Source organism: Taudactylus pleione, unplaced genomic scaffold, assembly GCF_031769625.1.
Source record: "Taudactylus pleione unplaced genomic scaffold, aTauple2 ptg000331l, whole genome shotgun sequence".
In the NCBI taxonomy this organism is placed as follows: Eukaryota; Metazoa; Chordata; class Amphibia; order Anura; family Myobatrachidae; genus Taudactylus; species Taudactylus pleione.
The window spans coordinates 4,001,576-4,015,626 of NW_028284732.1; the positions used below are offsets into that span (position 1 = coordinate 4,001,576).

General features: G+C 39.2%; 1 protein-coding gene across 1 annotated transcript in view; it reads right to left on the reverse strand.

Annotated features, from left to right (window-relative positions):
- Positions 1–14,051, reverse strand: part of NAGS (N-acetylglutamate synthase) — a 29,929-nt gene that overhangs the window by 8,105 nt on the left and 7,773 nt on the right. The window contains exons 2-6 of the mRNA XM_088443605.1: positions 12,792–13,054; positions 7,063–7,276; positions 3,643–3,823; positions 3,387–3,558; positions 1,120–1,302 (exon numbers count right to left, since the gene is read on the reverse strand). Of these exons, the coding sequence (XP_088299731.1) occupies positions 1,120–1,302; positions 3,387–3,558; positions 3,643–3,823; positions 7,063–7,276; positions 12,792–13,054 (1,013 nt within the window). The remainder of the gene's footprint in view (positions 1–1,119; positions 1,303–3,386; positions 3,559–3,642; positions 3,824–7,062; positions 7,277–12,791; positions 13,055–14,051) is intronic.

Sequence of the window (14,051 nt, forward strand, 5' to 3'; positions counted from 1 at the left end):
AGACCTTTTTGAGGTTCTATGCTTTTGACACCTTCGCCTCTCAGGATTCTTCCGTCGGGCGCTGGATTCTCCTTTCAGCACAGGAGTGTCCCCGCCTTAGTTGGACTGCGTTGGGACATCCCAAAGGTCAACCCTGTGGACCCCCTATGGACCCTGAAGAAGAAAATGAGAGATATGGTAAGAACTTACCTTTATCTCTCTTTCTTCGAAGTCCATAGGGTCCACAGGGCACCCGTCCTGACACACCTGGCTTCATATGGGCTGTGTGGCTGGTCACCGGTTTTCCCTCTCCCTTTCTGTGAGTATGGTTCTTGTGTGTTTCAGTCTTCCTTCCCTCTATTTTTTCCTCCACTGGCCTTGGCTACTTACCAACTGAGGTGCCTGTGGCTCAGGGGCGGGGTATAGAGGAAGATGGACCCAGTGCATCCTGTGAGCAGCTAAAGCTTTAACTGCGTGGGGCCCATGGACCCAGATCCAGCTATAACCCAAGGTCAACCCTGTGGACCCTATGGACTTTGAAGAAAGATAGATAACAACGGTAAGTTCTTACCATATCTCTCATTTTTTTTTTTTTTTTATACAACTTTAAAATAAAGTTTATTTGAATAAAACAATCCCCATGTGGAATAATGACAAATATGATTAAAAAAAAAAAACGCTGTTGTTAATCTTCACCTTTCACCCATTAACCATCACGCTGAAATGGGAAAGATAGTAGTAGTTATTGGGTGAAATGTAAAGATTTAACAATAAAAGCCATATGGGATGAAACAGGATTTGAGTAAGAATTCAAATGTAGCAGAAAGTTATGAATCATTCATGGTTTATCATCAACTTGCTAGATGCCGGTAGTAATGCAAATTCTGTTTTATATAGCAATCAAGGATCCCCATACTACTTCCAAAGCACTTATGCATAATAAATTATATATACAGTATATTGAACCATCAGCATAAAAGGTGCACAAGTGACTTCACAACTGTTTGCCCTACCTGTTCATGCTATTGTGCATTGATGTTTGTGAGAGTACATTGCTCATATTGGTGGAATGACTTTGTCTGACCTTTAGTTTACTCTTAAATAATGTTTCTCACCCTTTGACAGATGATCACAACTTACCATGAGTTGATAGGGTTAGTGGCACGTGATCTCCAGAATAGAGTCTGTAGGTCTTGTCTCACACACTCCCATAGCATCTGCCCAGATCCTTGCCCTTGTCGCCCAGAACTGACCACAAACTTGTCCAGGTAAGGGGTTCCTCCTAGCACTGGTTCAGTGGTGATGATAGCAGCTGCGTTATATCTGAAGGAGGATGTACTGGAATTACTTATTGATGCAATAGCATTTTAGTTTTTATTATTTATTCAGTTATCTTATCAGGATCATAAATAACTTTGGAAACAGGAGTGAAGATGGATCTACTGAAAGACCAGCAACTACTATTTAAATGTTTACATAAGAAGAATGGAGGAAAATTTTTTGCCTTATCCAAGTCTGTCACTGCAGCTTTGTTATATTGTTATATTACCATAACAACAGTCTGTTATGGTAAAAGCAACCATATTTATGGCAGACAATCACTAACTGGCTTATTATGTTTCTTTTTTTGTAGACCTCAAATTCATAGAGTTCATTTATTTGTTCTTGTTGCACAGATCTTAGTGTCTCACCGCTTTCCTTTTTCTTTGCAGAGTAAAGACCGAAGAGGTACGTATCATAGCTTCTCACATTGTTTGCATTATCCAAAAGGATAAGGAAGGTAGCTTGCTGGACCGAATCAGTTAGAAAACTCCAGTCCTCCCAAAACAAGTCCCTTGGCCCCTCAGCAAGTAGCACCATAGTAGCTTTCCCTGTGAGACTTGTTTTATATGTTTTCATGTGCAATAAATGATTACAGTAAGTACATGGTTTTTATAGTGTTCCTATACATATATCCCCACTTCTGTACTGTCACCCCATTTGTTTCACTTTGCAGTCTTCTTACACAGATGGTGATCTGTATTGACATCAGCAGCACCTTTGCTGGTCCAATGGTTCACACCATTGGTGCATGATATATGTACACCCATTCCTTTACTCCAACACGTTTTGAGCTATCTTAGCAGCAACAACTAAAGCTGGGTACACATTAGATGACCTATCAAGTGTGTAAGCACTTGACAGGTCAGGCGACAGCAGATGCAATGAATGACATATCGTGCGGTCCGTACACACCACATGATTTGTTGAATAACCACACGATATGTCATTCCCCCGGCGCATCCACATGCACGGTATCATCAGTCACTTCTTCAGCATGTAGGGCCGACCTGAAGATGCGATGGACGACAACGTGGGACGTTTTGAACGATTTGCCATTCCGATCCGTCAGAATCGGGCAAATTGTTCGAAACATTGTCTGTGTACCCAGCTTAAGCCCTTTTTCAAATTTTCCACATGGTCATTTCCGCTCCACAAAAGGACCATTTCTGCACCAGTTTTCAGGTTATGGAAATGGGGCTTTGTCTTATATTATTAATGGGATCATTTTATGCCTTCTGGTTGGACTTCGGCAGAGTTGCGCATTTCTATATGCACTTTAACCAAGCTTACAATATAGCCTGAATATAAAAGAGCCACATGCCTATGTCTCCTCACTCTTTAAGCTATAAGTTTGTTTAAACTAAGCAGCATCTAAGATGAAAAACTAAAATGCTTATTTAAAAGGTTGTAAACTGGATATTATTATTATTATTATTATTATTGCAGCATGCCTCTTTTAGCTTAGTCCACGTCTCCATTCTTAATATACATATGCACACTTCTAAAACCTCTCCTGTAAGTGGAGAGTGGGCCCATACTTTGTGCACCAAGCAGTCTGTTGAGGCCCAAAGTTGGTATATTAAAGCATTTTGTGCTGCGCATCAAGCGCAGTTCAATGAATGACCTCCAGACTGTCTGCCTTGCAGAACAAAGTAATCAATAAAATGAAGTGCGCTGAATGTGTTTCCTTGTGTTCTAGCGTGCACCAGACAGTGCATGCCCTGAGATGCCCACTTTTAATGCCCATGGACAGTGTATATCCGGCGGTGGTACCAAACCCTCCACCATCGCATGCACCATTGCTGTGCCTATGGCTGGCACAGAGTCTCCTTTGGTAATTGCTCTAAACATGGCTACTGTGGCTCTGCATTTGGGGATTTCTGCATTTCACTGACACGCCCATAAGGCGGCCTTTTTTGTTGCATTCATTCAGACCATCTCCCAGTCCCTGCCCAGGAATGCCCATGTCTTTGCCTCGCCAGTTCTAATGCCAGCACCTCCATATGCAACAGCACAAATAATCGCTCGCCTGCTCATACATTGGCATTGCGTCCGGCTCTGAATCGGGCCCAAAGCGTTCTTACCCTTCAGAGAGGTACACAGAATGCAGTCGCTTTGCCACACTGCTAATATAATCTTCTTTCAGTTGTTTCTGGAAGGATCGGTTCACCAATGTGATGAGGCGCTCAGTGTTAATATCCAGAAGGGAATCAAACCTCAGCATTCTTTCTGCGTTCTTAAACAGTGTCCCAGAACCTATAAAGGAACAAGTTGGAAAATGTGAATGGGCAGGTTTGACACAATCAATCCAGCCGTTTCTATAACTTCTCACCTTCTTACCTTTGTTGCTGAAAAGCTCACTAAGTAGAGTACGGGCTGAGGTGATGACAGCAGAGGAAGAAGGAGGCAGGCGATTTAGAAGATCCACAATGACTGTTACTTGCTGACGCTGTCTTTCACTCATCCATACCGCATTCCTCATCAGTTCCAAGTCTGCTGGCAGATTTACATGACCCACAACCTGTAGATTATAGTGATGTTACAAAGCGTGCAAATGGGACAAGGACAAAAATGTGTAATCTATCCGAGCCCCTAGCTCTGCCTATTTCTAAGCTAGGATCCCACCTATCGGTGTGCAGTTTTTGTGACACTATAATAGAGGTGGAAATCTATTCAATGAATTGTAAAACAGGAAACCCCAGAACCATCCTGGGACCTAATTGCCAACTCAAACCCACATTTTGCATACCTCTGCCCCTAAAAGCAATACAGGCAATAATTTTGACAATGAAACTGGTGGAAAATAATTTATATGCATATAGCTGGCAGGTAGGCACATTTGTATGGGTATGTTGCATACAAGTAGACATAGTAAAGAATCATCTAAAATATTGTAGTGTTAATTTTGAGAAAATATGTATGGTTGTAAATGCATCATAAAAGTAAACATTTGTTGTTTTTTTTCCAGAAGGAACCATCCTTGCACAAAAGAAAGGACATCATGTTATTTATAGAGCAAGTTACTGAAACAACAACATGAACATGGGAACCATAGGCTTAAGTGTAGAGCAACACATGTACTCTATAATACATGGGATCAGGTCAGCAAAAAATACGTGGTCAGCACTGCAAGCAGCATATCAAGATAGAGGTCTGGTGAGCTGTTTGGAACCCTGGTCCACCCAAGCTCCACTCCACCATCAGTGTGCATGTAACAGTGAGTATAGCTGTACATACTATCTATCAATAAATCAACACCACTGGTTAAGTAAACTGTTCATAGTTTGAGCCATCCGCTGATGTGTGATTATATATCTCTGCAATATCAACACCTGCACTCCCATAATTTCCAACAGATTATGGACCCAGGCACCCAAATACCCAGACATTTAAGCTATTAGAAATGCCCATAGCAGCATACAGATACTATATTTGGCACATATGTAGTGCAGACTGCTTAAGGACACAGAGTTAAGACAGCACAGAGTGTTTCCAGAGCAGTATAGCAGCAGTGAAGCTGTACAGTTATGTCTGTAATAAGCATTAATACAGGAGCTACACCAATAATGGGGTTTATCAATATAAAAGGTGCAGAAAATTATACAACCTGGAAGTTTGCTATGGAAATGCAAATTAAAGCATGAAAGGTTGTGGATGTCATTGCAAAACCAGATGCAGATTCAAGCCAAGATGACCTAGAGAGAGCCGTAGGAACCATACAGCAACATTTGTCCTCTATATTACATGGGAAAAAGTCAGCAAAGAATATGTGGACAGCACTGTAAGCAGCGTATCAAGATGGAGATCTCATGAGGAGGATAAATTTAAGATATGTATTGTATAACACCAAATTAAATAGATGCAGCAGTATGAGTGATTACATAGACAAAATTATGTCTCTCTCTGAGCAACTAATGTTTGTTGTGCAGTACAAGTGGATGATGAAGAGATTGCTATAGCAATGCTGCAGGACTTGACACCTGAGTTTGACTTCCTGGTTGTGGCACTGGAGTCAAACACAGCAAAAATAACAGCAGACACAGTCAGAGCAAAGTTATTATAGTTTCAGGAACGTGTGCCCTGTGATATAAGTGCTGAGATTACTGCATTAAATACAAAGAGTGAAAATTCGGAACATTTCAAATTAAATTATTAAAGTTGTCAAAAATTAGGTCAAAAAGCAATTGAGTACAGACAAAAGAAAGTGAATCTTATGCAACACAAGAAATGTGACCGCAGAGATGAGTCAGTCATGAGTGTTACAGATAGCAACAGAAAATATTGTTGGTATATCAATTCAGGTGCAACAAGGAATTTCAGCTGCAATAAAGGACAGTTCACCAAGCTAACCAAATGTGACCCTATCAAATCAATTGGCAATCAATTCCTTACAGCTACTAAAGCTAGGACAATTATTGCTTGCTTGAAAATTGGAACAGGAAAAGTTACATAAATCCATGATTTGCTTTATGTACCAGAAATGGGAAAAATCTTATAGCTATCAGTGTTCTAGGATAGAGAGGCCAGAGAGTTCACTCTGTACATTGTGAGAAACAGAAAAGGGACCATCATAGCTACAGGCACAAGATGTCAGCAATTGTATGTCCTTGATACACAATACTGTTATGCGATGATGGCAACGGAGTCACCTTAGATTTGACAGTATTCAGAAGCTACAGAACTGGATGGTCACTTGAATGTCAGTGATAAAAGCAGAGAAACCCATATGTGAGAGCTGTACTGTGGGGAAACAGTCATCAGATGTTTTCAAAATCAACAAATACCAAACCACTTGAAATAGTATTTTCAGATGTGTGTGGTCTAATGGAAGTAAAGTCATTTAGCTGTTTGGAAACCACCTCCGCTAAAGCTCTGCTCCATCCCCAATGTAAGTATGGCTGTACCTGCTATCTATCAATAAACCAACACCACTGGTTGAGTAGCTGGGCGGTTAAAAGATAGTTATTCACTGGTGTGTGTCTATATAACTATGCAATATTAACAACTGTACAGACATAATTTCCAACGCAACCTACCAACAGTTTCTCAGTTACTTATGAGCTGTAATGTTCACCTATGCACGTCAATGCAATGGAACAATATATAACTCACCCACATACACATATTCCAGAATCCACACCTAAACAATGATGACCATTACATGATGCTACAACCAACGCTTCTTTACACCACACACATTAGTGCTACTTACAATGCACTGCCACTACACATAATAAAGACACCCACACAGCATATCAGCATACACATGGATACAAGTTTATGATGGCACTTGCAATGAAACAAGTGTGCACTATAAATGGTGTCTCCATCATCACATAATTAGTGTTGCCCCTGCCATAAATTAATTCTTATTGTCCCGTTATAAGTTTGTTGCCCTCATAATCAAATAATATATTTATATTGGGTCATTCATACATACATTATTATTATTAAATCCATAATAAGTTAGTCACTTTAAAATACAATTTTTTTCCCTGGCCTCGCAAGCCAGATAGCTGACACTATGTGCTCCATTGACTGATAGATGATGTGTAATATTCTGCATTTATCCTTATGGCTTGGTACATGTAAATCCAGCAGTGTGGTACTGAGAACCACATGTGATGCATGGCAATATGCTAACTGCATACAAGGCTGCTTCTTAGTAAAAATCCCACTCTCCACACCCCCCCACCCACTTCGTGTTTAAAGGCAAGTTTTAAAGATTATACACATCCATGCAAATCTCAAATTTCTTACATTTTCACTCAGGTCCTTCAGACCACCCACTGTATTGAGGAAAATTATCTTAAGTGGATTCAGGACACGGGAAATACTGGTAGTAACTTCCAAGGAGTCCAGAAGTACGGAACGCCCAGAAGGTGTCTCTCCAATGGGGCATAAAATAGGAATGTTACCCGAGTTAAGGCACCAGGTGAGGAGCTTGATATCCACTGCTGACACGGATCCATAACTAGGGCATAAGAGGACACATGTTGAGGAAAACACAGTATACAAGATGGGATGACATGCCTGTGAAACTACCCTTAAATGCATCAGTAATGTTCACTTCTTTATGGCTGACGTTGCATAGCACTACATTAGGCTTACCACACTATCACTTTAAACTGGGACACTAATGAATTCCCCAAGTTCTGTGGCTGATTAAAATTAGCTGCAATACAGACTTGTAGTCATCCAGCCACAGAACCTGCAAGATCCTATTTTAAAATTAATATTACCTGATAGACCAGATATAGTTTTTCGTAGAGCAGAAGCAGTGCATGATGTTATAGCCTCTGGTCTTATAAAAAAAATAAGTCAGAAATTCTGGTATTAAATGTTGTTTTGGGTGTTGGAAGTGTAATATATGTAAAGTACAGTAGCTAGAATACCTGGTGTTGCATGGGTTGAAAAATGGACCTTTAACCACTTAACTGACAATTTTTTTTTTCCAAAAACTGCTCCAAAATTGTCTTTTTTTTTTTTTTTTTTTTTTTATGAGTGAATTAGGTGAGGAACATCCATTTTAACTTATGGTTTAATAAAAAAAAAATCATTTTTTAAAATAACTGAACATTGGAACATCAGAAACATTGCGACGTTCAATTAGAGGCTGGATACAGGTACCAAGTATGTCAGGGGCTTTAGGGGGAGGTTAAACTGACTTTTCCCCAGCAGTTGCTCAGTTCTGCAGGCGCTGCGTAGGGGGTCCTGCTTTGCTGACCGATCAGCAGTGATCGGCAGCACAGCAGACAGAGGGGGAGAGGGTGCTGGCAAGCAGAGGGACCGGAAGGTCCCTCTAATAGCAGCACCTGCGGGAAGATTCTCTTCCTGCAGCCGCTCTCATGTTTATCTGTCTGGACGAAATCTTATGTCCAGTACAGATAAAGAACTGCCTGGTGTGGACAGAAAATTACATCCATGCCAGGCAAGTGGTTAAGTATATCTGCAGCCCTTATTTTTTACATTGTCCTTGGCTATACCCCCATTCCATTGATCCTGAAAAGGACCCTACTGTTTGTTAACACGGTTTTACCCCTGAAAAGGACCTGTCTATCTATTTATATTGAGTATTTAGACACTGTTACCTTAATACTAAGTTACAAATGTTGTTTGCATTTCCATTAGGAGCTAGAATGAAAAGGATATTGAAGCCCACACTCTGACTTTTTGGATTGGGGTATTTTAGGAGCAGAGTGACTTACAGGACTGAAGTATAGCTTCCCAAATCACTGCGGTATCAGAAATCGATACAGGACAGAAATCATTGTCTAGCAGAAATCTCTGCAGAGCATGGGATATGAAAATATGCTTGGAGGAAATTACTAACCGTCAGTGCAGGTGCAGAGTGACAGTTGATCCTCCAATTCACTGCTCTTTCGTTGGAGCTCTGCCTGCCCCCTACTGGTACATATTAGCCTGTGCCTTCAGATCAGGGCAGTTTTAGGCACAGAAAGACATCCTGAGTGTACTTGCTTAAATCAAACTTTTAAATTGGAGACTCAATGGCTTACTTGGTGGGCACCATGTAGACCTCCAAGGCCCTGACATTCTTCAAACAAAAACCTAATCCTGGTCAAACTACACAACCATGCCAAATTTGGTGGAGCTAGGTACAAAACTGTGGCCGTGCATAAAAGACAGACAGACACACTTTCACACGTAATATACAGATTTATAAAAAAAAACACATTATCAAATTAAGAATAGTGATGATCAAACATAAAATTAAAAGCTATAGAAACTGCAACACTACATTTGTAATTTATATACTGAAATGTCCCTGTAATTTTATATATGTTTGAAAAACAAAAATAAATGTTTAAGCTTTGTATACAGTGATAGGTGTTGAAAAATAAGATCATTACTCTTAGTTCCCAAACACTTCCTAGAAGCCTATAACTCTAATCCTGTACATCTATCATGTAAAGCTATAGAACATGTTGTATTTACAGACAGGGGAAGGAATATTGCTGTTTGTTTGTCCCAAAGAAAGATATTTTAGATCTCAGTTGAATTCTTTTATGATTATATATTTTTATTATTTATATTTTTTTATTTCCATTTTTTCTTTTATTTACTTTTATATAGTTTTTATTTTTTATAATTTTTTTATATTTCAAAAGTACTTCAATAACCGTATATATAACTTTAACAGGTTTTATACATGGGTGTGTATTTCTGTATTCTGTATCAGATGTTCTATCATAATAGTAGTATTTTTGTTTTGTATTTTTTGGCTGCATTCTGTATTGTTGCGTATTATTGTGTATCAGGTGTATATATATCTTATCTGGATACTTATAATCAATGATATTTTATGGATAATACTCCTTTTTTTTTTTTTTCTTTCATTATTAAGTTTATGTAGTTTCTATATAGAGCACTTTCAAGTTCATGTCCTATCTGGTTTCACTAGATGTAATCATCCAGTTTAGACATATTAATAGGTTGGCGGTATCTCATCTAAAGTATAGTAGGGTTTTTTACTTTAGCCTGAGCAGTGTGTGTGCAGAAGGTGAACAGATGCCATGCGCACGGCATCTATTCACTAGTGTAGGGAGATCCTGGGGGGCTGCCCAGCATCTCAGAGATTGCTGGGCATGCCCCCTATAGTGACGTAAACGGGGATTGCCGCGAGGCTCTGCCCAATTTTCCGGGTCACCTAGTTGGTGCACAGGTGTAGTCATTACTCGCTGACACATTTTAAAAGATCCACAGGTGGAGTAATTATTTCACTTGTGATTCTCTGAGAAGACCTTGAAAACATGCACTATTTGGGTCCCTTTGGGCCGAGTTTGAGAACCTGTGGCTTAGGATAAGACCAGTAAGTAGGGTATTACAATAATCAATGCAGGAGATAATGAGTGCATGAATGAATGAGAGTTTTTGCAGTGTGTGATACAAGTTGAATATGGGAGGCACAGGACAATTCAAAGTCAAGGGTTATGCCTAGTGAGTGAGCTTTTTAGAAATAACTGATAAAAACACATTTTTAATAGATCAGCTTTTTTATCTTCTGATGAGGACAATATTTTAAATGTTGCTCTTTGTTATAATAATTTAATTTCAATTCAGTTATTTACTCTAGGTGGATTATACCAAACCCAAATCAATACATTACTGGTATATATTTTTTTACAGGATGAATTATATCTACTCATGAGCACTGTACTGTACATTGACAGCCTTCACATATAGCCTACTGTTGCTCTTATACAGGATTGTGACTGTACACAATCAGTTCCTCCTTACGCATTTTACCTAAACATGCTATGGCCCTTCAAATTAATTAACTAGTGTTGAATTTCATTCATCCAGCCAAGTCTTAGCTATACCCACTATATAAAAAATCACATCAACATCATTAATTCTATATTCACTCTCCTCTACTAGTCCTAGTTACAATTCCCTCCTTCATTCTAGTTATCTTCTCTCCCAGCAGAGCTGCACCTTCCCATTGAGCCTCAGACTCTAACTACAGTAGATATAGTGTTAAGAGAGAAAAATGGCCCAGTTCAATAAAAGGATGAAGGGAAAGTACTAGAAGAGAGAGAGAAAATGTGTATGAGGAGAATGAGTTTAAGTGGAGGAAGTCAATGAGTGATGGTGGATTCCTTCAGAGGTGCTCAGCATAGTGTGAGCATTTTTGGAGTAAGTGGGTCAGAGATGAATGCCAAGACTAGGAAAGAGAGTTGTAAACTGATAATGACAGCCGCCTCTGCTGAGTAAAGGGCAAAGGTGAGGGCATGGCTGTAAATTGAGAGAGACTGATCAGTTCAGGAGATAACGGTAATGGGTTATAGGGCAGTTAAGACAGATGATAAAGTAGTGCGGTCAAGAGCATTGAGATTTTGTCTAGTTATGGTAGCCAAAGGGGTATATTTACTAAAGTGAGCGTTTCAGGTCACCAACACCATGCACAAGAAATCTACAAATACTCAGTCATCCACACAATTTGTTCCCTGGGGTATATTTATTAAAGTGCAAGTTTTTAGAAGTGGAGGTTGCCCATAGCAATCACTCAGATTATAGCTATTATCTTCTAGAAAATGTTAGATAAGTGTTAAGTAGAATCTGATTGGTTGCTATGGGCTATATCTCCACTTCTAAAAACCTGCACTTTAGTAAATATACCCCTAAGAGGGGAAAAGGGTGGGGGGAAGGGAGATGTTGAAGGAGAAGAAGTGGTGGCCATAGAGAGGGTGGGGAGAGTTGTTGAAGTTGGAGAATGGGCAGAGATGGGAGAAGACCCAGGACAATGGAGTGGCCACTGTTGTCAGAGGGTGAGTAGGTCCATTGAGAGAGGTCTAATGAGGAACAGGGAGAGAAGATGGAAAGCAATAGGGTTGGACATGATGATTAGCCTCCATGAAACTCTTCCTTCTACCCCTTTGTTAAATCACAACACAGCTGCCTACATCAGGATCCTGCTTTCCCATGTCCTCATCACCCTCTACACTGGCCCCAACCAGTGTCTACTCAGTGAGTAAACCCCTCTCTGTGTTGTCAATGGAACCTAAGTTGCCAGTTCTTTGTTCAGATCCAGAACATATGTATGCAGCAAACAATCTATTGCACAGCAAAGTTTACCCCTCAAACTCTTGTTACAGAAGTGTGTGTAATGTATGTATGTGTGTGTGTGTGTGTGTGTGTGTGTGTGTGTGTATATATATATATATATATATATATATATATATATATATATTATATATTATGCATATATGTCACAGACTAATAAAGTTTATTTTTAAAACCGTGCCTGTGAGTTAATTATTTTTTAATATGCAGTTACAATGGACATGGGTGCTAGGGATACCTGTTTGCCACCACTGGCTGCAAATTGTCACATATGGTTGCATAATCACACATCATTATCTAGACCATTTGGGTAAAGACAATCAGCACATGGTTGGCAGCCTCTAGGAGACAAGGAAAGGGGAAACATCTTATTGAAATATTTAGCCCTGTGCTGACAAATCAGAGGACAGGTTTTTACTGTAGCAAGGGACCCCAAGTTACTGGTTTCCCCACTCTACTGATAATCAGCCTAAGCTGACTAGGGATGGAGCTGGTTATATCATTTTTTATTTTTTCTCTAAATTGTTTTCTTAATGTAATTCTAACAGTGCTGGAGTTTCTGTCTCACTCATGCCGTGGATACCAAAAAAACAGGAGTTGGTCTATGTATTGCTGTTAGACCAGCTTCTATAGGACATTTTTCCTTGGGATTTTTAAGTAGTAATGTTTCAGTGAAAGGCTATATAGCTGGTCACAACTAATTTGGGGATTGTACTCCATTATTGAGTTGTGTCACAGCTCTGTGATGCAGATCAGCATCTACTGTGCTATATTCCAGTCACTACCCCTGTTTAAAAAGAGTAAGCAGAAAGTTATTGCAGTTTTGCAGCAATAATTCCCTACATCTCAGCTTAGTAAGAGCACAAAAATTGCTTTTAGTGTAGATTTTACTTCAACAACATTACCAGCCATCCTGTTCATGAGCCGTTAGCACAGATCCTCCATTGAAAAAGGGCAAAGCGGTACCCGAGCTGGCATGGAGGGCTTCTACTAAAGTCTGGCAATTGTGCACAAGCAAGGACTTGGCATCCTGGGCTGAGGGACGGGCACAATATGTGCTGGGTAGTCCCATTACCACCAGTGGCTTCATATCCATCCTCTGGAGAAAGGAGAGTGCAAAGGCAACACTGGTCAGGGACTTTTTGCAGCTGAAAACATTCTCATCTACCTGGGGAGATAACAAAGGATAGTATAAGTGCAAACAGTTCTACAAAACAATGCTCAGTGTCATTGTTGACCATCTTCATAAATTACTACCCTTATCGTATTGAAGCATGAGAACCCTTTCACAGTACAGTTGATTGGGGTGTAAATGCAAGGAATATATGTGCGACAACGTAGAACCTGATACCAGAGAATTTACAGCCTAAACTAATCTGTACTTTGAAGTTTGGTTTCATTGAGGGGGGCAAGAATGGTTTTTGGTTGCTAAAATAAAGAATATTTCTAATAAATGTTCAGATTACAGTGAATCTTTCACTTTTTACTGCATGAAGAAGTGGCCAGGTGCCAGTATACTAGAAGTGAGCCATTTATTTTATGCTTTATATTTTGGATTATTTTTAATTTATTCCTTATGTTATTTTACTGATGCTGTTTTTTTTTTAAATATTAATTTCTTATATATTATCAATTTACTGTGTGTAAATGAGGAAAACATTTTTATATTTTTTAATATACATTTAATATGTTTGTGTTTTAATATTACGTTTGTCCATGATACTTTTAATGTCACTTATAAATTTATAATGTTATTTGAACCTAAAGGGATATCCTCCATTATTGAATTAAATCCTTTATTAATGGTTCTAAGGTGTTATCCATTTGTATATATCCCCCATTATTGAATTAAATCCTTTATTAATGGTTCTAAGGTGTTATCCATTTGTATAATAGCTGTGATAATTATTTGACCTCTCTTAGTTTACACATTAGCTTTCCCTATATGGGGATGGTTTAGATCTAATCACAGTCATAGACACCTTTTATTTATTGTAAAATATTTGTATCATACCCTCTTACAGCGCTGGAGAATCCTTATTTTTATATCTGTATGAACTGAAATAACTCTCATAAGTATTACTGTGCAGTGAGTAAGTTACACCCCCTTTATTCTTTCCTTTGTAAGTTACTAATAGCAGGTCATCAGTAGCCTTCCATATATA